Below are 22,361 nucleotides of genomic sequence, written 5' to 3'. Positions count from 1 at the left end.
AAAGGTGCGCCTCAGCACCAACATTTAAAAATGAGATTGCTCACGCAAACGTGTTAAATATAAAATGTTATGTCCCGTCCCGAGTCCGAAATACTAGGTAGGTAGGTATTCTTTTCATTAAAAGATACAAACAATTACTTTGAGGTACAATATTACGACGAATGTTAAGATCACACCACAATACAATATCAAAAGCTGTAAAGCATCAAAAACTATTTTATTTCGAATATCCTGCTAACAGTTGGAGCAATACCATTAAGAATATTATGGGAACCGGGCAGGAGGAAGAAGAAGGTAACTAGCAGTTAAAGTTTATAAAAGTAAAAATGCTTTTTTTAAATTACAATTTACATTCATCAGTGCGCCTGCCCTGTTAGGAAGAACATTGCAATAGATAGGAAAAGTATGGATAGCAATAATAGTGAAAAAGTGATAGCTCACTTCGTGAACGCTACATCAGTTGCGTTTAGTTTAGTCTAAAACAAGGAATTCGTCAAAGTAAGTTGTCTTAAAATACAAAGAACTAAAAAGGTAGATTTATATTATTAAAACGAAAAATTATAGTTATAATTTTCCAACTGGATGTTGTTATTTTCGTTACAAAGATAAACAATATAGCATGAACTAAACGCAAACGTAGATGTCATTCCAAAATCCAGAACAACCAGAGATCTGTCAAAATTACGTTGGCCAAGTAAATCGTACGAGTAATAAATTAACAAAAATAATACAGTTCTATTTCATATGTCCATTGATCTTTCAACTATTGGCTGAAGTTAACGCATGAAACGAAATGACGTGTTAAAGTGATAAGAAGAAAAACAAAATAAAAAAGAGATCATGGTGCTAACGGTTTAGTGTGACGACGTGCCTCAAAGGACAAAAAAAAATGAAAAACTGTGTTGTTTTCGTTGACCAAGTGTAAAGGATACAAGTTCCATCATGTTTCGCAGCAGAAGTTGGTTCGGTGCCTCATGGGGGCGGCCAAAGAACCCTCATTCTTTAGAAAGATTGAAATATTTACATAATATTCTGTGTAAAAACACGACGGTTTCCGAGAGTAACCGCGGTACCTTGGTGGAATCGCTCAGGTGCATAGCCGAGATACTCATATGGGGCGATCAGAATGACAGTTCCGTATTTGAGTAAGTAAATTTTTTGTCATGACTTATCATTATTTGTAAACAATAATTAGTTAATTAAGAAAACATTGGAAAATGTGTCATAAGCTGCCTCTAATGAATTCTAAGAAAACCTAAGACAACCCTCTGACCAAATTATCTACTCTGTAAGGACTCCAAAGTAATTTGTCTAGACTGTTATACTGTCCATAAAATAAAGTCATAAAATCATAATCATCTCATGTTTGATTAAATGATGAGTCACACAAAGATTCAGTGATGATTAGTACCTATGTCTAGGAATTGTTTCTGTTCTAAGTGGAACATAGTATAACAAGACCCTAAGGCGACCCACCTTCCAGATCAGCTACTATTATTTCTGATTCAAAACAATGTTTTATTGGCATGAAACAACATGCATGTTATCTCTTTCAAATTGAATTGGCAAAGAACTCTATATAAAGTTTTTAATTATGAGGAAAGGCTGAGTTGCTTGTGGTTTTATTGCATATGGTTTCAACTAACTGTTATACCAGTTAAACCAATTTGCCAATGTTGCATAAATGCCAAATTCATAAACATTACTTCAAACAAAATTCTACCATTGTCTTACGCCTGGCTCCCATACACAAGAAACAATTTATTTTGCTGAAAAACAATGGCCACCGTTGATGTTTATTATATGAGGCTTATGCCAAAAAAACTACTGTACATAAGCAAACCAAATACTCTATGGGAATCAATTGTTTGGTATTATATTATTAACAGCCTTACTTATAAACGTGAATTTAATAATAAGTAATACTTAAGGGCTGTTTAAGAAAATTCTTACTTATAAACGTTGCTTAAGCATGTCTTAACTAACATTTAATCACTACTTAAAGTCTTAAGTAGTAATGATTATATTAGTTAAATTAAATGTTGCTTAGAAGGTGATTAGAGATTTTTATAAGTAATGCTGTATATATTTAATATTGTTTATATATTTTACCTTTTTGTGAATACAGTTTTAATAGAGTAAAAAATTTCCAGTTTCTTCTTGGAAAAGAACATGCTGTCCTACTTCTTGAAGATCATGAGACAGAAGTGCGGGGGATCTTCGTATGTATGTGTGCAGCTGCTGCAAACCCTCAATATACTGTTTGAGAACATAAGAAATGAAACATCACTGTGTAAGTAAACTTATCAAGCATTCATTATATTAGTTAGCGGATCAGATCAGCGTTTTGCTCTTTCTCCAGAGTTCTGTATTAAACTTTTCATGATTTAAAATGTATTCAGTTCTGAATAATATGTCAATATCCATGTTGATTACACACAACATAATGACTGACAGAATGTCTATCAAGAGCGGGAGTCGCTAAAGCCACACAACCAAATCTAAAATGATTTTACTTTTATGTACTGACACAACATGAGTTGTTACAGGTCAAACTTTACATGTGCTATTGAAGATTTAGTGTTATGAAGTATGTTTTTTTTTAGGTACAATTAAATTAAAAGGAAATCTTATGAACTTGAATTGTTACAGATTACTTGCTGAGCAATAACCATGTGAATTCTATAATAGTGCACAAATTCGACTTCTCTGATGAGGAAGTGATGGCATACTATATTTCCTTCCTCAAAACTCTCAGCTTGAAGCTCAACAATCATACAATACATTTCTTTTACAATGAGGTAAGAAAACCAAGCATTCTACAGTGTTACAGAAAATTAAGAAAGAGACAGTATGAATTGTCAAAGCCAAAAAACGTTGCTCAACCAACAAAAGGGCTATTAACACCCTTTCGACTTATGGGTAATTTTGCAATAGCCTGAGAGAGCCTTTTGAGAGTTATAGTGTTTAAATAACATATTTACTTTATATTTCTTTTCCCATTTTATATGCTTTAAGTAATCTTGCGTGCTTTCTTGATTTAAAAAAAAATATATAAAACTTCTGATATACAACCAACTTAACATCTGGTTAATTTAAATAAAGGAAATAAGTAAGTATAAGTATCCATAAGTATAAGTATCCATTGAAGAAACTTCTATAAGAAATGGTTTTTATCACACAGCTCGCTATTAATAAGTTGATATCAATAAAGTATTGCAATTTAATTGAACACAACATCAAACTATTTTATACTTACACAACATTATCTTGTCTGTTGTTATAGTAATTAAAGATTTTTTAATTCAGGTCACATGTTTGTAGTAATTAAAATTATCTTTACTGCAAGTCTGACATATCTATTTCCTGTCTAGTGTAGGATAAGAAAAAAAAAATATTTTCAATGAGATATTGAATTGTTTTTAAAATATCGGCAGGTTAAAGTATGAAAAAGAGTGAGTCTATAGCTGTGTCATCTTAGTATCTCCAACTCTCTTCCAGTCATTTTAGAGTTTAAATCAGCATAACTGTGATTTAAACTATTTTACATAGTCCTTATGAATGTGTAGGTTCTTAATTTAACTACCAATCAAAGAAAACTTTCAGATTTTCTTAAGTTTGTACTCACAATCTATCTTTTACGAAGTACAGTTTTTCTAATGACTAGATGTACCTACTTGTAATAAGGTCATCGAGGTACCAAATGGTCAGTGACAATATGCCTTATCATACAAATAATTATGTTACTTGCATAGGTACAATGTATAGACCCATCGTGTGTGCAACACAGAAAGGCAAGTGACAATTTTCCCGGTAAAACTTAAATATTCATCTATACATTTTTTACGTGTTATCGTTCAAAAAAGATGGGCGAATATTCAAGGTTTCGCTTTTACGTGGAAACGGTTATGTCACGAACAATAGCGTGTTTAGTTTAAAAGCATCACTAATAAAATATCTGTTTCATATTTGCATGAAATGTCGTTAGGTTTCAGCGGTAAGGCTGAGTTTAGACTGTCACCATACATTTTTTATGAGGGAGTGTGTGTGAACGATCTGTAGGTATAAGCGTGTTTGTGAGACTAAAGAATCAGTACTGTAGCTCTTTAGGTCTGATTTGTATGCCTGTGTCGTAGCCTTAAACATTTGAGATAATATAGAAGTGACATAGAGTAAAATGTTCGCAGCACACGAAAGACTTCCCGCTGTATACAGAGGCGATCAAGTTCTTCAACCATTCGGAGTCAATGGTGCGAATCGCAGTTCGCACTCTCACCCTCAATGTATACAGAGTTCAAGATGCCAGCATGCTCAGATTCATTAGAGATAGGTATGTAAATACTTGCAAATTAACCCCCTTGACAAAGTCACATCGTGCGTACGTTTTGTCGTAGTGAGGACAAAAAGTAATCCGCTGGCTTTCTATTTGGAATCCTTATCGTATTTAATCGATTCTATGTTAATTTTGGCTTATTGGTTTGCATCTCATTAAAGTTACTTGAACAGATTTTGAGCTCGAGTATTGAAAAATAGAATCCAATTGATTCTCGACTATACGACGTGACTTCGTCTTGTCGGTTGTGTTGAATATATTTTGTTTTGCCATGCGTGTTGAAACCCTATTGGCATTGAACTTCAAACGTCTTTACAATTTACGATGTGGTCTAGCTTCGGTTTAGACGTGATGTCGCGAGGTCGCGCGCTTTGTGTAAACATAGGATTCAGTTACCGCCGAGAATTATGTGGTTTCAGTCTAGATTTCATGGAGCCAGTGCTTTTATAATCAAGTTACCCTATATCGTTGCCTTAATGTATATATGAAAAGCATGTGTATGGTGAAAATTATATTTAAAAAAAATCATTCAAAATGAGGCTCAAAGATATGGACAACAAGATTTTGCAATCTTCCCTTTCGTACGTTTATCAGATACTTGTTCTTATTATTATTACATTATGCAACTGTTATGCGATTAACGTTAATATTTTTTACTGGTGGGAATGAAATGTAGTTCTATTTAGATTCGATGAATATTCAAGAGTTCTTGTATCTCGTTTCATTAGTGAGCATCAGTATGCTAACACAATTGATTGTCCCACAGGACTGCGGCTCCGTACTTCAGTAATCTAGTTTGGTTTATCGGCAAACACATTCTAGAACTCGACGCGTGTGTTAGAAACGACGCTGAGTAAGTCTTTATAATGTTTCTTACGATTTTGTTTTGGTCTGTTTTGTTATGTTCGGTTTTCATTTCTTAAACTTTTTTGACTTTATTTTTTTTTAGTTTAATATTTTTTGTTTGGTAGCCTAGCAACCGGTTACATACTAAATGTACCAAATTCAAAATCACATTTTTATAACATTCCAACACAGACAATATTTATGACTCAAAATTCAGAAATTCTTTTTCCAGCCATCAATCGCAACAGAAATTGGATGATCTAGTAGCTGAACATTTAGACCATCTTCATTATATCAATGACATCTTATGTCTTAACATTCCTGACCTAAACGATGTATTGACGGAGCATCTATTGCACAAACTGCTTGTACCTCTATACATTTACTCTCTCACGTCCGAAAGTGTAAGACGAACGCAGACATCCTCACCTTACAATAGAGATCATATACAAAGCATAGAAGCAATTACAAGAAACTTGGAAGCTATACTTAAAGGGAAGAACGCCGAATCTCCATCCAGAATGACATTTCCGAGGCAAAGAATGGAATCAGAGGACGAGACCAAACCGTCTGTGTCATGCGTAGTGTCCCTGTTTCTGCTATCGCAAGTGTTCCTTATCATAACGCATGGTCCAATTGTCCACGCGCTGGCCTGGATCATATTGCAGTCAGACTTATCAGTATTCGAGGATGGAGCCACTAAGATACTAGAAATGTACATAAGCAATGCTAAGTCCAATGTCAAACTAGAGTTCTCTAAACCACAACTAAGTCTAGAGAAGGCGTTAGAAAATACTTCAAGCGAGAGGGACTACACTACTCCAGAATACGGCGGTCCTAAAGCATTCGGATACGATACCGATCAATCGAGTTGCGATCTCGATCCCGAGCTAGTTTCGACTTCACTTCCGTCCACTTCTCATATAAGTGAATCATCGAGCATGGGCCACGATTCCACTGAGGATTTAGTTACTCAAATACATTCGGCGAAAACTAATAGCTCGGGGACTCTCAAAGAGAATATGCCCGACTCGCCTTTGCCTGATTTAGGTATCGAATCGAGTTCGTCGAAAACAAACGAATACAATAATATCACTGACGAAGAGAAACAAAAACTTTTAGGTGTTGCACCGAGTACTTCTGCTGAGAGAGCATTGACATTAGACAGTATAATTGAAAGGGAGAGTAGAGAGATTGAAAAACGGCCATTTTTGAAAACGATTTTGGACTCGTTGGACTGCAGCGAAAATGATTACAAAGCGCTGTTTGCCCTGTGTCTGCTGTTTGCGCTAATAAATAACAAAGGTGAGTAAACATTAACGTCACTAGATTGTAGATATCATCATATGGTCCGATATTTAATATGCCATTCACCTTACATTTAGATTTGACATTTAGTTTTTTTTTTCTATTAGGTCAAAGAGCCACGTGAATGCAATAGATTTTGAATATTTAATTTTTATTATTACGTTTTAGGAAACTGTATCTTTTTTAGATTTTTCGATATATGTATAAAATATGAATGTTAGCCATATCCTTGCGCAACTTCCGAAAGTTCTTAACCTTCATATGTATGTAACGCCCCGTCTTAACAAGGTCAATGCGTAGTGCAAAAATATTCTTGTTTTAAAATCTGATCACGTGTAGGAATCATTTTTTAATACCTACCTTTAATATACAATGGAAATGGCTTTTTTACTAATATTATATTTTCTATGTCTTGCCTACTTTGGACAATTATAGTGGGTAAGTTAGTTTCATTCGTAGGTATCTTCTTATTTTCCAAAACTTCATCCGCTTTGTACCAAACACACTTTGTATCATCTATACTAATATTATAAAGCTGAAGAGTTTGTTTGTTTGTTTGTTTGAACGCGCTAATCTCAGGAACTACTGGTCCGATTTGAACAATTCTTTCGGTGTTAGATAGCCCATTTATCGAGGAAGGCGGGGTTTTTATCCGGGTTCGTGCAGAGGTTCCCACGGGATGCGGGTGAAACCGCTGGCAGAAGCTAGTCAACTATAAAGTCGTATCAACTAAAAGTATGTCATTGAATATTTCGTAAAGTATAACGACGCAATCTGAATGCTAACTCTCAGTATTGTCACAGCATTTTAAAACAGTATGGTAGATAGATATTTATATTGCATGCATACAATTTTAATTTATAGAATTTCTGGGATCACAATATGTTTACCAGCACTAGCAATACAAAAAATGTACTAGGAAACGTGGTACCATCATAGATTAGAGCCTACCAAAAAATGACAATATTTTAAAGAATGCAACTATTTTGCAACTGATGATGATGATGATGATGATGATGATGATTATGATGATGATCATGATATTACATACATATGTATAACACCCAACGCGATGAGTATAAACAAATCCCCATAGCTCGGGGAAAGCTTTTGTCCAACAGTGGACGTTTTACGTCAACGATATTACCAAACTAATATCAATTGGACGTAGTTATGCAGAAACGTTCCAACCCACAAGTCACCCGAAATCGAGTTATTGTGATTGAACAGCCTAAAATTTAGCATATGGTTATCTAAACTCAATATAATTCAACAATAAAACCTCTAGTACCTTTACTAGTTAGAATAAAAAAGAATACAACTGAAACGCGTAAATGCTTATATCTCAAATTCAAGTTTAATTTGAGATATAAGCATTTACGCGTACAGTGGGTTGGAACGTTTCTGCATAACTACGTCCAATTTCATCTTATTCCAGGAGTAAACACAGAACTTCTAGACACGCTACTATGTCCGGAGGAAGAAATAACGTCTGGTCACGAGTCGAGCACGTCGTGTGCAGCGCCCTCTGGCGATACGATGACGTCACCGCCTCCGAAGCGGCCATTACAGAGCTTTAATGCTCTGCTTATATCCAAGCTGATGGCGATTGCTAATTTGAGCTGTAAACCTGGTATGTATTTTTTTGGTAATAATAGGCATGATGACAAATTTTTAAATTCCTTTGTATGATGTAGGTATACGTCTATTTTATATGAAAAATTATTAATTTTAAGAAAATGCGAAGATTTTTTATCAAATAATTGCATTTTTCTCTGTCCACTTTGAATCCGGCGCGAAAACGCTTGTCAGTGTCATGGTGTCACTTGTGACGTCACGACTGAAATTACAAGACGCAAGTAAACAACGCTCGTGCAATAATTAAGTTTTTTGTGTTATTAAATATGAATTCGAAAGGGCATAGGTGTTGTGGGGTCACTGGGGGACCAAGTAAGAACACATCCAAAACAACTCCTGATAAGTTATTTGTGTACGTTCCTCACAATAAAAATACGAAACAAGTGGCTTAAACTTGCAAGGCGAGATTCAAAAGCAATATTGCCCAGGGTACAACTTTATTTTTGTGAAGATCACTTTGATGTAAGTTATTACGTAGTTCTCTAGATTCTAGCATAGTTTATAATGTAAATAACTATTTCGAGGTTAGGTTTCATCTCTCATTGTTTTTTAATTAAACTAGTATACTTACATGGAAGTTTTAACATTTCTAAATTCAGCTGAACAAAAATCTTTATTTGATGCCAAAAACTTTCCCAGCATTATGATATCAATTCTAGGCAAATTAGCGCTGTTTGCCTTGATAAATCCGGGCTCCATAACTCGTGTTATAAACAATTAATTAATTAAAAACAAAGATCGCAGTGGAAGTTCACAATAACGAAATGTGACGTTCGCGCGCTTTCGCGCGAGTTGTTTTGAGAAATGACGTCACGAGCTCTGATTGGTGTTCAAGATATCATGGCGGATTGCCTTATTTCGTAATTTTATTTTATAAAAATACATATTAATCACATTATTAATAAAGAAAACAATGCGCGTTTTATATTCCAAGCTTCAAGTTTAATTTAATAAATATATTATTTTAATGATTTTTGATTACTGTCATCATGCCTATTAGAACTAGACACATTATTATGTCTGGTAGAAGAAATAACGTCTGGTCACGAGTCGAGCACGTCGTGTGCAGCGCCCTCTGGCGATGCGATGACGTCACCGCCCCCGAAGCGGCCATTACAGAGCTTTAATGCTCTGCTTTTATCCAAGCTGATGGCGATTGCTAATTTGAGCTGTAAACCTGGTATGTATTTTTTGGTAATAATTAGAACTAGACACATTATTATGTCTGGTAGAAGAAATAACGTCTGGTCACGAGTCGAGCACGTCGTGTGCAGCGCCCTCTGGCGATGCGATGACGTCACCGCCTCCGAAGCGGCCATTACAGAGCTTTAATGCTCTGCTTATATCCAAGCTGATGGCGATTGCTAATTTGAGCTGTAAACCTGGTATGTATTTTTTGGTAATAATTAGAACTAGACACATTATTATGTCTGGTAGAAGAAATAACGTCTGGTCACGAGTCGAGCACGTCGTGTGCAGCGCCCTCTGGCGATGCGATGACGTCACCGCCCCCGAAGCGGCCATTACAGAGCTTTAATGCTCTGCTTTTATCCAAGCTGATGGCGATTGCTAATTTGAGCTGTAAACCTGGTATGTATTTTTTGGTAATAATTAGAACTAGACACATTATTATGTCTGGTAGAAGAAATAACGTCTGGTCACGAGTCGAGCACGTCGTGTGCAGCGCCCCTTGGCGATGCGATGACGTCACCGCCCCCGAAGCGGCCGATTTTATTAAAATTCTTGTTGATGGTAAAGAAATTAAAAGGAAAAAATATAACTTCAAAGTGATATTATAAAATCTAAAGTTTTCGTGTGTGTATGTTTGTTACTTATTCACGCGGAAATGGCTGAAAGGTTTTGATTACGCTTGCCCGTAATAGAGCGTAATTGAATATTAGCTTAGAAGAATATGCCAGATTCAAACAATGTACTACTTTTAGGTATCTGGGTACGGGACGTAGTTCCTTCAAGGATCGGGGAAGTTGAAACCGCTAGCAGGAGAGCTAGTTCAAAGATATTTCTAACCCTTTATATTTTGTTCCAGCATCAAAAGTCCGTCTAGTCACACTAGAACTGAGCGTGACTCTGATGCGGGTAGCGATGTGCGGCGCGGGGGGCGGGGCCAGCGCTCGCCACGCCCCCGCGGCCGACGCCCTCCGCGCCCGCGCCGCCTCCCTCGCGCGAAACTTCTACAAGTGCGACGATATATTCCTCGATATGTTTGAGGATGAGTGAGTGAATTTTAATTGAATTATAATACTTAATATTTTAATTTAATTTATTTATTGTTATTTAACTTAAAAATGCAAATAAAATATAGTTCATTTTTCAACTTTAAATGAGATTTTTTTTTTTTTTGTATTTAGAATGGGTATCGGGAATGGAAAGTCGAATAGCAACTTTTCCTACTTTTGAAATACGACACAATGATCTCTTTATAAGCTTGTAAAGAAAATAAATTGGAGCAGTGACAGAGCAAATTCCAGTTTCACAATAACCATTTAGATATTAAAAATATATCGGTAATGATGACCAATGGCACATGGATTGTACATTTTTGATTGTACATTGTCAGATTAACCGATAAGTTGGTAATCTTTATTACTCATAATATTTTCAGATATCTATGACATTATCAATTATTATGAACATAAACACTGTTTTTGTGTTCCTTATCATATCGTTAACAAGCTATTTAATGTCAATAACTGTTCTAGAAAAACTAAACTTTTGCCCACACTTTTACTGTACACTTTTAATACCAGTTTCAGGAAGCTTTTACATACTGAGGAAATTGTTTTAGATAAAATTACAAAATCGAGACATATTGAAAAGCAAACTGATTTTATGAACACTATGCGAAATGGGTAATTTGTTAATTGCCCAACTCTAGACTTAACTGTCCCAAATAAAGCAATCGATCCTTTGTAAAAGTACCTCGTTTCATGACAACTTGTAATAAAATCTGATCTCTCAAAGCCCACTTCTGTTTACCTACAAGAAAGTTCTAAATAATTGTGAGCGACAAAACCAAACCAAAACAAATTCACTGTCTATCAAATAATTTACTTTTAAAATAAATATCCCTTATTTTCACAGATACTGCGAAACGAGCAAGCGACCGTTAAACGTGGAATGGCTATGCATGGACGCCGCCATTTTGTTACCACCTACTAGGACACCTATGTCGGGCATTGCTTTCGCTAAGAGATTGCCTAGTGGAGAGGTAAAACTTAACAAAAATATATTTGAAAACAGCATGGTAGAAGCATGATTAGTTTTTAAATTAAAATAAGTGTTTAAATAAAACTATTTCTACGGATTTTGTCGCGGTTATATTAATATTATTATTTAACCTTTTGAACGCCAATGTCGGCTATAGCCGACATGAGCAAGCGTGCCCTGTGCGCCAACGACGGCTATACTCGACAAAAAACAGGTCGCAGAAAAATACAAAATAAACCTATTAAATCATTACTTTTATGTATTTTTTAGTAGATATTTAATTAAGATTTTCGGGCTTGGCGTACAGGGCATAGGAATACCGATATGGCGTGGCGGTGAAAAGGTTAATCCCCGCGTTTCGGATTCTTTTTACATCATCCATGGTCACGGGAAGAATATAACCGCGATGAAATCTGTAAAAGTAGATTTATTTAAATGCCTAATGTTCTCGTGTCAGAAATCAATAATCAAAATGCTTTTAATAAAAACACAAACAGATGGAAAGAGCGCGGCGAGCGATACGCACCTTCTTTCTAATCCGGGACTTATATTTGAAGCTGACCGGGAAACCTGAAACTCAGTTGCCTCTCACTAATCCTGCGCCCTTCGTACAAGTTGGAGACGTTTTGGACCTTAGTAAGTTGATTTTTATTTAATTTTACCTAAACAATATCATTTAAATATTTATCAAGTAAGCATATCTCACAACAGAAATAAAACGCGAACAAAAAAATGCATCTGACCAAGAATAATTCTGTTCAAACCTCTTTAAATCTTAATCCGATAAGTACTTTCTGGCTGTAATTCACGTAAAAAATCTGACATCGCCATTAAACGGTTGAAGAAAAATATTTATGACTAAAAAACAAATGGCATCTTTATTTTTTTTGGGCAATTACTGCCAGCTGCACTGCCTGTTATCAGCCAACCTCTTTTGTAGAATTAACATAAATGTTCCATTTTCAATTTTAAATGACAGACTGTCCGGGTGCAATGAACTTTTGCAATTTAAATGTTGATATTGGCGGGAATTTAATTGCAAATATTTTTTCTGTGTTACAGATGATTCTGATCTCATATCTTGTGATATAATACAGAAGGATGGTACATGGCAACATAGGTTTCTCGCAGTAGACAATATACAAATAATTTTAGTCGAACCCGACAAACAAAGGTTAGGATGGGGCGTCGCCAAACTGGTGGGAAGCCTACAAGACTTAGAAGTAAGTTTCACGTACATTCAATTTTGATCCCTATTGACATCTTACTAAAGTTCTTATTAAAATAAGATTTTTCAAAAAATAATCGTCATCATTGTGTTTTTTTTTTGCGTTCTAGATAAATCAGGTACCTATTCAAAGTAATTTTAGTTTTTCTAGTACTCGAATATTATTTTTGTATCAAATGTGTATTATTTATTTATGAAATATAATAAATATATGTTTTAGTTTGTAGCACTTTTTAATAATGATAATACTTCACGATATTTTTAAAGATTCTTTGTGGTATTTGCTTATCACTATCGAACGCTTTGACACTACTTCAAAATGCTTAGAGATAATTTGGATATACCTATAGATAGTTCCCTACGCTTACTTTATAATCTAAATATTATGTATATTATCCTATGTATTGTCTTTGCTGACCATTGGGGCAAAAAATGTATTAAAAATACATTTTTTGCGAGAGAGAGAAAGAGAGAAAATTATTAATTCAGCAAATGATTTTTTTAAATCATACTGTTTCGATTACTTTAGATGCTGTATAGTTTTAATTTTTGCTGTCACGTAACATTGCGCGAGTCGCTATATTTTACCTCCTTATTGAGATTTATGTACCTATTCATAGCTTCGTGAGTTTTCCACCCATTACATTGTTCAATGGTTAGTACAGACAACCTTTTCGTCGTAAGCAACTATACGGTTGATTTTTCGTGTATAAACGCTATCATGTTGTATGTAGAACCGTGAAAAATTGCTTAAAATTTTCACCCATGTCACGTATACCTATGACAGATTATTTCTACCGATTTTGTTTACAAAATATTATGATTATTGTGATCGCGTTTACACACGGACTACCAAACATATTTTCTTACGGCCTGAAAAACGCTTAGGAAACAAGCCTTTTCCTCATAAAACATCTTTTTATAATGTTTTAATCAGATCCAAGGTGATAAAGAAGACCCTCGTTGTCTCCACCTCACCATTCATAAGCCTAGGGTCGGCGCGTCCGGCGCACTCCCGCGCACCGTGCTGTTGAGAGCCAAGTTTAAGTTCGACGATCATATTAGGAGTATGGCTGCTAAGCAGAGATTGACTAAGGTTTGTAGATTTATTAATTCATTATTTAATCTAGGGGTTTTCTTGAATAAATGTTTAAAAAATATATAAAAAAAATAAAGTTGTTAAAATAAAAAAATCATACCATAGAAAGTGTAAAAATATTTGTTGCATTAATCTATACATATAATAAATCTGTAGAAAAGTAATTTTTGTACATTGAAGACATTGACAAAAAAAATAGCCAGCATGTTAAAGGATAACTAACAGAACCCATTTCCATCATTTTTGTAATTTTTGTCTGTTTGTCTGTTTATCTGTTTGTTTGTTCGGGATTCACGTAAAATCTACGAATTAAATGCAGACAATGCTTATATACAAAAATTCTACGTAACTTGGGGTATTACTTAGTTTTTGTTTCATCGAAATCGATTCACTCTATCAAAAGATATGATTAATTTTGTGAATTCAAGATGTAAAATATTACGACACGCAATCTATTTGTCAAAACTGTACATTTGAATGTTGTACTTATATTAGTTGATCGGCCTATTATTAATCTTTACACAGAAAATCACACCTTTATAAGTACCTTCGGAAGAAAAAAAAAATGAAAATTTTGTTTAGCCAAGGTTAAAGTAGCTCCATCTGTGGTAAATAAAATACATCATCAATTTGTCAAAGGAGCGAGGTGGTAAATGACAATATTACGGTGATCTTCACACTGCCCCGCATCACGCTGCATCTTGCGTGTCGACGCACCTACGCGCGTTCCTGCGGGAGTGCAGATCTGCATCATCGTGCGGGTTTTTCACGCATTCACGCGCGTAGGTGCGTTTTGTAAATTCTCGCACAGCGAGTTCCATTTTCAAATATACACGTCACGCCCATTCAAAATCACGCGCGGCATTGCGGGATTCAGTGTGCCATACCTTGCGTCTCGCCCCGCACCTACGCGCGGGGGTGCGTGTTTCTCCGCATGTATGTGCGTGATCCGCATGAACGCGCGTGGATGCATTTTCAGTGTGTTTTCCATACAAACGGAGATATTTCCATACAACGGAAAAAAACGCATCCACGCACTACGCTGCATCATGCGGGGCAGTGTGATAATCGCCTACCATACATTCTTTATAGAGGATTATTATTTCAACAGATGGAGTTGTGTATTTTCCGTAATTCACCATATTTTAACACGAAGTGTAATTTTTCGATAGACATTTCAATTGTGTTTGTCAGTTTGCCGTGCCACATCAAAATCCAACTATAAATAATTATTACCTTGATGAAAGGAAAATTAATAGTTCTCGGCCAAATTTAAAACGGTGCCATCTAAATTATTTTTTGAACATTATGTCAAAAATGATGACTTTAGTGGAACAATTACTTATCATTTAAAGTTACAGATGGAGTTCATATCAGGATTTTTTCATAAACATAGTTTAGCTTATCTTCCACTAATGTGGTGGCCTTAAAACAAATTACTTTGAGTGAGTAGTATTAAGTAGACCTTAATTATTTTTTCTGATGCAAAATATGTAAAATTAATCCTAGAAGAAATGAGGATCTATCTCTCGCAGGCGCTGCTAAGCGTGAGGTAGGTAATGTAGGATTCTGTAGCTTTAAAAACAAGCCCAGATACAAAGTGCAGATAAGAAATGGGAGCTTTCTCGATTTAATACCATACACACGTAAAATGCTTTATGCGTCTGAAAACGTACAAATTACGCGCCGCATACCAGAGACAAGTTTACTTTCAACTTCTGATCGCAAATACACTGTTCACGATTACAAACAGTCTCAGTAAGACCCGAGCCAAGTCTAAAAAAACACCTTTTATATAAAACTACGTTTGATGTCATTTAATCACAAAGACAGAATTGTTCTCTGTTGCAAATCCTATCCACCTATATCCTATCCTAATCCAGAATGCATTGCAGGTGTGCATTGCACAAAAACCAATGGTATCCTATTCGAGAAGTCAAAAGACTTGACCTGCTAACGTCAGCTTCTGCGCTAAGCAAGTGTTCTTAATAGTACCATCAGAATTACATTCATCGTTGAATGAGGTGATTAAATTTTCAGAAACCACAATAACAGTAGGAGCCAAAGCGTATGATCGCTTCATAGAGCTCTGATTGGCCCCAGGTGACCAAGTCAGGTCTGATTTGTTTGTTCATCAGATCTTTGACAGTGTTTCGGTGGATACTTACTGTCGTCCTGTTTACGTGTGACACAAAATATGGTATATAAACGTCCTCCGCAATAGCGAAATTTTCCCGGTGTGCGGTAGTGACGCACAGTATACAACACTTATGTTTCTTTTGATTTGCTGGCTCCACCAAGAAATTGGAAATTGCGAGCGTACATTTTGAAAATCTTGGCAAAACTGCAGGTTTCAAGTACGAACACATGAAGTGGACTCTCACAGATACGTACATTTTGCCTATTCGTGAACTAATGCAAACATTTCGGTGGAGTCCCGGCTTAGGCCACCACATTAGGCGTGCGCGATCCTCGGGCGTGTGAGTAGCGCGGGCGCCGCGCGTGCGTCGCGAGCGCGTTGCGTGACCGTCGTGTTTTGCTGCCCTGCGGCATTTGCAGCGCGCTCGCGGCTTGCACGCGCCGCTCTCCTTGACGTTTAACTGCTAAGGCGTTTAGCGGGCGGCGGGGATAGCGGGCGAAGGGGTAAGAACGCAACTCGAGCGCCGCGTGCTCGCCGCGAGCGCGTCGCTTGCACTCTTCACACAGGCCGCAGGGCAGCAAAACGCGACGTTCACGCAGCGCGCTCGCGACGCCCGCGCTACTCACACGCCCGAGGATCGCGCACGCCTAATGTGGGGTCAGCCTTATCATAGTGAGTAAGTGCACAGAAAATCCCCGTCATTCAAGTGTTTCTCCCCAGTAGTGAAACTATCCTACCCTATGCGCCTGCTGATGATGATGACTCATTTTATCATCCATCCAGCTATTCCCCAACTATGTTGGTGTTGGCTTCCAGTCACCGAATCTGTTTGAGTACCAATATTTTGCTTGGAGCGACTACCTATCTACCTATCTTCAATCCAGTCAACTACACAAGACGATATCCATGGTAAGACTGACAGACTTTCTGGCTTCTGATTAGTCGCAGCAGCTGCAGAAAATGTACAAATGACAGCTTTGTCAGACTCAAAGCATATAGACATAGATTATAGCTGTTTCCTGTGAAAATTACTTACGCACCATACGTAATAAGTTTCCAAATTGGCTGACTAGATCCAGAGATATTCACAACGTCACAAACTTTACTTCTTTTGTTTAGATAAATGGTCACATCCACAACACAACCTTGATCAATGAATCTATGCGACTGCTAAGTGCTAATCCTAATTATACTGTCACGTGAAAGAATGCACCTACGGGATAAGTAGTATTTTGACTATTCTATATTGCCCACGCAGACGAAGTTGCGGGCAACAGCTAGTTAATAATATGCACACCATTATCACACACAAGTCATTAGTGTTTAACCAGTGCCTCTTTGATCGATGTTTTTGTAATTAACTTCCAAATCTTACACATTTCAAAAATTTATTTTCAAATTATTCTCTTGGATACATAATAATAGAACTTACCAATTTACCAAAAATCTTGTTGAAGGCTGGCAATTTTTGGTTCGTAAACTTACCTACCTTATTAAACAAAATAATATGTATTTTAGCAGCAAAAATCGAATCCCATTTCATCAACTATCTTTTAACTTTCTCTTACAGGGTCGTACGAAATCCCGCCAAAAGAAAATGCAACAGATAGGCCGATTACTGGAAGTGTCGGGCATGTGTGCTCCGGCCATGGCGCCCAGACACCGGCCGCTGTTCGCCAGACCCGCGCTAGCTACCGTGAGACGGTCTACAGGTATGCTTGTATTTATAATAGTCAAATAATTCAAATCTGAGTATGGTATGAATGTTGAAGAAACTGGAAATTAACAAAAAAAATCTTGCGTTTGCGTAGCTCTACTGTAATTTTTTTTGTTATAAATGCATCAAAACTCTCTTACTTTAAATTAATATGTGAACTTATTTAATAATCAGGAGAAAATGATACAGGAAAATAAGATCCTATGTTGTCTTTATAGTTAGTGAAGACGACGACAGCACATCCAGCTACTACAATTTTTCTTCAAGAAATTTTCAACTTTATGTCTAAAGTATAAGGTTCATTGTTGATTGGGAAAAAAATAGAGATTGGGTAACTTGATATTCTGGTGACTGTGCACTTTAGTAACTAGGTAATCAATTTTACCTACTTTTGCACTGACTCATCATCCAATTCTTTATCCATAAGTCTCTTCTCTTATATTTATAATAACTTTCTTGTTATAAATCAACCATAACTTTTTCACAATGAATTTCTAAACAGAATCAATATCACACTCTATACAGTTGTTTCGGTAGGAGGCGACGACGACACAGAGCGGCGTCTGCGCAGGCCCAGCGGACATATGCTTAAGGATGGCATCGTCGTCTATAGAGAACGTACTACTAGTAGAGAGAGGTGAGCTTTATAACAATGTTTATTTGATTTATATTGTAATTTTTATCATTCATTTTATTTGTTCATCGTACTAGACTGAGAGCATTTACACATTAAGCTGCGGCAGCGTTTCTTCAACTAAACTCAATCATTTGATGGGACATGCATTGCCGTCGCCGTGTATGTGTAAATGTCCTTAAGTTTCGTGTAAACTGTGCTATATCGCCAATTTTTCAGCTTCAGCTTGCAGCCTGCTTTTCACAGAACGTCACTCCATATTGCCAACGCGTCTTATGTTCCGCTTGCCTAATCATTATCTGCACCTAGCCACCATTTTTATCTTAACTTATTAAGTATTTTGTGTTATGAATACTACTTTTTACTTACAAGACTACCCTGATTTTTAAGACGGACATACCGATTTCTTACTAATATTAAATTCAATCTCATGGAGAACGAAAATCTTGGTGTTTGGATCAAAATTCTAAAGTCCCACTATGTTACGCCATTATAGCAGTGTATCGCGCAGCAGTAGCGCGCACGGGTCGCGGGAGGGCTCGCCGCGCTGCGAGGACATACCCATGGAGGACATCAAGAGAAACGCCGGCACTTCTAGCTTAGCTGCACCGCCTGTAGTCACGCAGGTTTGTATTTATATTTATAGTATAGAAACATGTAGGAACAATGCTCGATTTTAGTAGGCACTTAATTGAATGTATACAATCTTTAGAAGATATTTTATGTAAAAAGGCAGTTTAAAAAATGTATGTGGCAAAAATACTTTAATTTACCCTAACCAATACTTTAATTTTCATTTTTTTAAGCGGCAGTTAATTTATTCAATTGTAATAGCTTTCAGTTAAGTGCCTACACAAATGAAGCAAGTAAAGGCCAATGTTAGTCCATCGCTATTTTGTTTTCTAAAATTTTTACGCCCAAAGCTTAATTTTTTAATAAGTAGCCATATCCAAGTATAGCTTTAAAGAATTAGAAGAAGAAGTTTAAAGAAATGACCATGCTTGATCGTTTAAGCATGAATAATGTATGTTTTCGGTTTAAAAATTGAAACATATTTTTATCAAGGTCTAGAATCAAGTTCTAATTCAAATCTGTTACACATAATTAATCATCAAGGTCGTATCACGCACATTGTAGTCATTTTGCAGTAGAATAAGCAAGTAGACATCGATGCATAGTAGAATTTTGATTTTGAACCATCTCAATACTGATTGTAAATGTTTTTAATTCCGTATCTCATCGAAACAAGAACTTTTCAAACGATGGAGACAAGCGGATGAATTTACAACATGAATTTACAAAAGTTGACCATCCATCGATTTAATCTTTAATGTATGTATAAACAGTTATTCTTACAAATTGCTATGTTATTATGGGTCTAGCCACTTCAAAGTTACACAATGTATAGTTTAAGATGCATATAATGTAGATGGGTTGATTGGGTTTCAAATTGTAAGACTATTTGAAATGCATGGTCAATGGTCATGGGTGTGTATCATAGTACATTTAATAGTCAGAAAAAAAACATATATAAAAAAAAAAAACAATCTAGAGGGACACCATAGACAACTTGGAAAATATATTTATGACTTCTGAAATATTTCAACCTTCTGTCAACATAATAATATGCTTACATAGGCAGCTCGTCCTGGCTACCCGTGTCTAATTAATATAATGTACTAAACAGCCTTCATTTCTTTACAGAGTCAGCCCAGCACATCGTCCCCCCTCCTAAAATCGCACGTGTCATCAGAAGAAACATCATTCATTTCGAGCGAGCCGTCACGACCGAAACGCAAAGGGCTCGTCGAAACTATATGATATTAGAGGGTGGATACGACCCTTTGAGAATAGCACGGTAACCTCAATTCATATTCTCTTAAATCTATCCCTATTAATAAGAAACTGTTCTAATTACTTACGGATGGTAGTTTTTAGACATAAGCCACATACAATGAACGTTAAAAACTACCCAAGTAGTAGATTTTTGACATAAGCCACATACGATAAAGATCAAAAATCTACTATTTGGGTAGTTTTTTGACGTAAGCCGTACGTCAATAACGTCAAAAAACTACCGTTCGCAAGTAAAACGAATTGTTTCTTGTTAGTATTTTATCATGTGAACAAATTGAATGGCGTAAGTCACGTGACAGGTCATAGTTGTGATAGAATCCTGTCATAGAGAATATGACAAGTCAGAGAGAAACCTTTTTGTACGGAAAAGTGAAAATAAATAGTGAGATATAGGGAAAGTGGGATTTTATATATTGGCTCAATATAAATTGTTTTTAAAATTATGGAAATTGACTCCTGGGTCAACGATCTCTTTGGTTCCTCTTTCAAAATTATTGACAAATGTTCAAGTTTAGTTTATATTTTTACTGTTTTAACCAGTGATGTGATATGAAATTGATTTTTATTTATTTACATTTTATTTGAAGTACAATTTTGACATATAAATTGTGGTTTGGGTTAGTTTTCGTATTTGACAATCCTGTGGAGTATTTGTATGGGTAGATGTAAAGTGACTTTCGAAAGGCATGCTCTAGTTGACAATAACTCCGCTATGTTAGTATAAGAATTGTCTATTTTTATCCCTGTGACCTATCTGATCACCGTTTTAAACATTTTAGGATCAAAATTCACAAATCATCCTTAAATATATTAATACAGCGCAAATAGTTCAACATTCATTATCTCAATATTATGCCACTTAAGAGTCATTTAAAAATCTAAGATTTTCAAAATGTAGGAGTGTTATTTTGAATGGATGTCAAATATTAATTACCACATTATGTTTGGTCATGTATTTCTTTTTTCTTAATTCAACACACGTAAGTATTATTATTAGTTGCCAACTAAAACAATATTCTTTGTAGGTCCTTCATAATTATTTCAATGCTATTTTAAATAAGTGTCCTAGAATAGTTTTTCGTCTACACTTCCATTATTGTGTTTAAATACTGTCAAAGCTCGTGAGTATTATGTAGTTGAAAAAAAAAATCAAACTATTTTTTCATTGAAAAATTCTAGAAAATTCTTTTCATACATTTAATTATCATTATTGTTGTATTAGTGTACTTCATAATTGGCGTAATGTTTTGTATGATGATTTAATGTAATGTACTGTAAGCTGTGAAGTTACCTATCATAAATAAATAAATAAATAAATAAATAAATCATAGTTCATATACTACTGGCAAATAGACGGTATATAAACACATTCATACTTTAAGTAGATAATTTAACACAAATTACTCGAAAACATAAATCATGAGAGATTTCATAATGTAGTTGTTATTTTTCTAAAACTTAACGGCTTGGATCTCTTGTTACGTCCACGTAGTTTATTGAAAATTATAAAAATATAAATAAAGGTGGTTTCACATAAACGGCACTTTGTGAAGCTCTGTGATCGAGTTTGCGTTGACTTAAAATTTGTAAAAAAACATTTTAAAATTATTCACAAGTCCAAATATTTCTACTAATAAATTTTTGACACAGTATTCATTAAAATTTTATCTACAGTACCATAAACGATAAATAGGACCTTCATTTAAAACAACGCAAACTCTTTGATTAGATAGAAATAATAAAATAAATGTATTTATTTATGTATGGTATCCCTGTATTTATGTATGTTTGTGTCTCGTGACTCATGGCTAACCAGGAATTGATTTGACTCGTGTCTTTGTACGTGAAATCTGTTATAAAAGCTTGCTTATGTATGTCCAAAATAATAATAATATAATATCAATATATGTAATTGATAATAATTTTAAACCGTTCTGACGAAAATATATTGAGGTCTGTGAGATCAAATTAAGGTATAAATAAGTTTGCTACTCCAAGACTTTGCAATTACAACTGTCAATAATGTAATCATTCCTTCTATGTGTTGGTAAATAACAAGAATTTATTAAAAGTACGTTAAAATAACAATCTAAGTATGACTAACAAACAGATCTAACTAGAATATTCTATCGATAATCCTTGAGTAATTTTTATGTTGTGATTTTTTTATTTTATTTTAAGAGTTGCAATAATTGATGTAAATAAATGTATTTTTATGTTCTTAAAAGAAAATATTGTAGTGTTGAAATGAAATATATCACATGTTACATTTATATCTGTGTTTTGAAATCAATAATCCTCGTTTCAAGTTGGTGGGTAAAATAAAAATGAAA

General features: G+C 35.3%; 1 protein-coding gene across 4 annotated transcripts; it reads left to right on the top strand.

The window, feature by feature from the left end:
- Positions 1-651: 651 nt before the first annotated feature.
- On the top strand, positions 652-22,301 carry LOC124632977 (protein CLEC16A homolog). Of its 4 annotated transcripts, none has more exons than XM_047168030.1 (16): positions 652-1,145; positions 2,154-2,293; positions 2,653-2,801; positions 4,188-4,330; positions 5,100-5,186; positions 5,412-6,484; positions 7,926-8,120; positions 10,173-10,359; positions 11,228-11,354; positions 11,851-11,989; positions 12,416-12,576; positions 13,519-13,677; positions 17,391-17,532; positions 18,075-18,174; positions 18,668-18,797; positions 19,876-22,301. In XM_047168030.1, the coding sequence occupies exons 1-16, from the start codon at positions 943-945 to the stop codon at positions 19,990-19,992; spliced, it is 3,252 nt and encodes a 1,083-aa protein (XP_047023986.1). In that variant the 5' UTR covers positions 652-942; the 3' UTR covers positions 19,993-22,301. The 4 variants fall into 4 exon arrangements, with proteins under 4 accessions (XP_047023986.1, XP_047023985.1, XP_047023984.1 ...); XM_047168029.1 differs by having other exon boundaries at positions 18,063-18,174; XM_047168028.1 differs by having other exon boundaries at positions 5,397-6,484.
- Positions 22,302-22,361: the final 60 nt, after the last annotated feature.

Source organism: Helicoverpa zea, chromosome 9, assembly GCF_022581195.2.
Source record: "Helicoverpa zea isolate HzStark_Cry1AcR chromosome 9, ilHelZeax1.1, whole genome shotgun sequence".
Taxonomy (NCBI): domain Eukaryota; kingdom Metazoa; phylum Arthropoda; class Insecta; order Lepidoptera; family Noctuidae; genus Helicoverpa; species Helicoverpa zea.
Note: the sequence above shows the minus strand (reverse complement) of the source record. Positions and strands in the feature narration are given on the sequence as shown.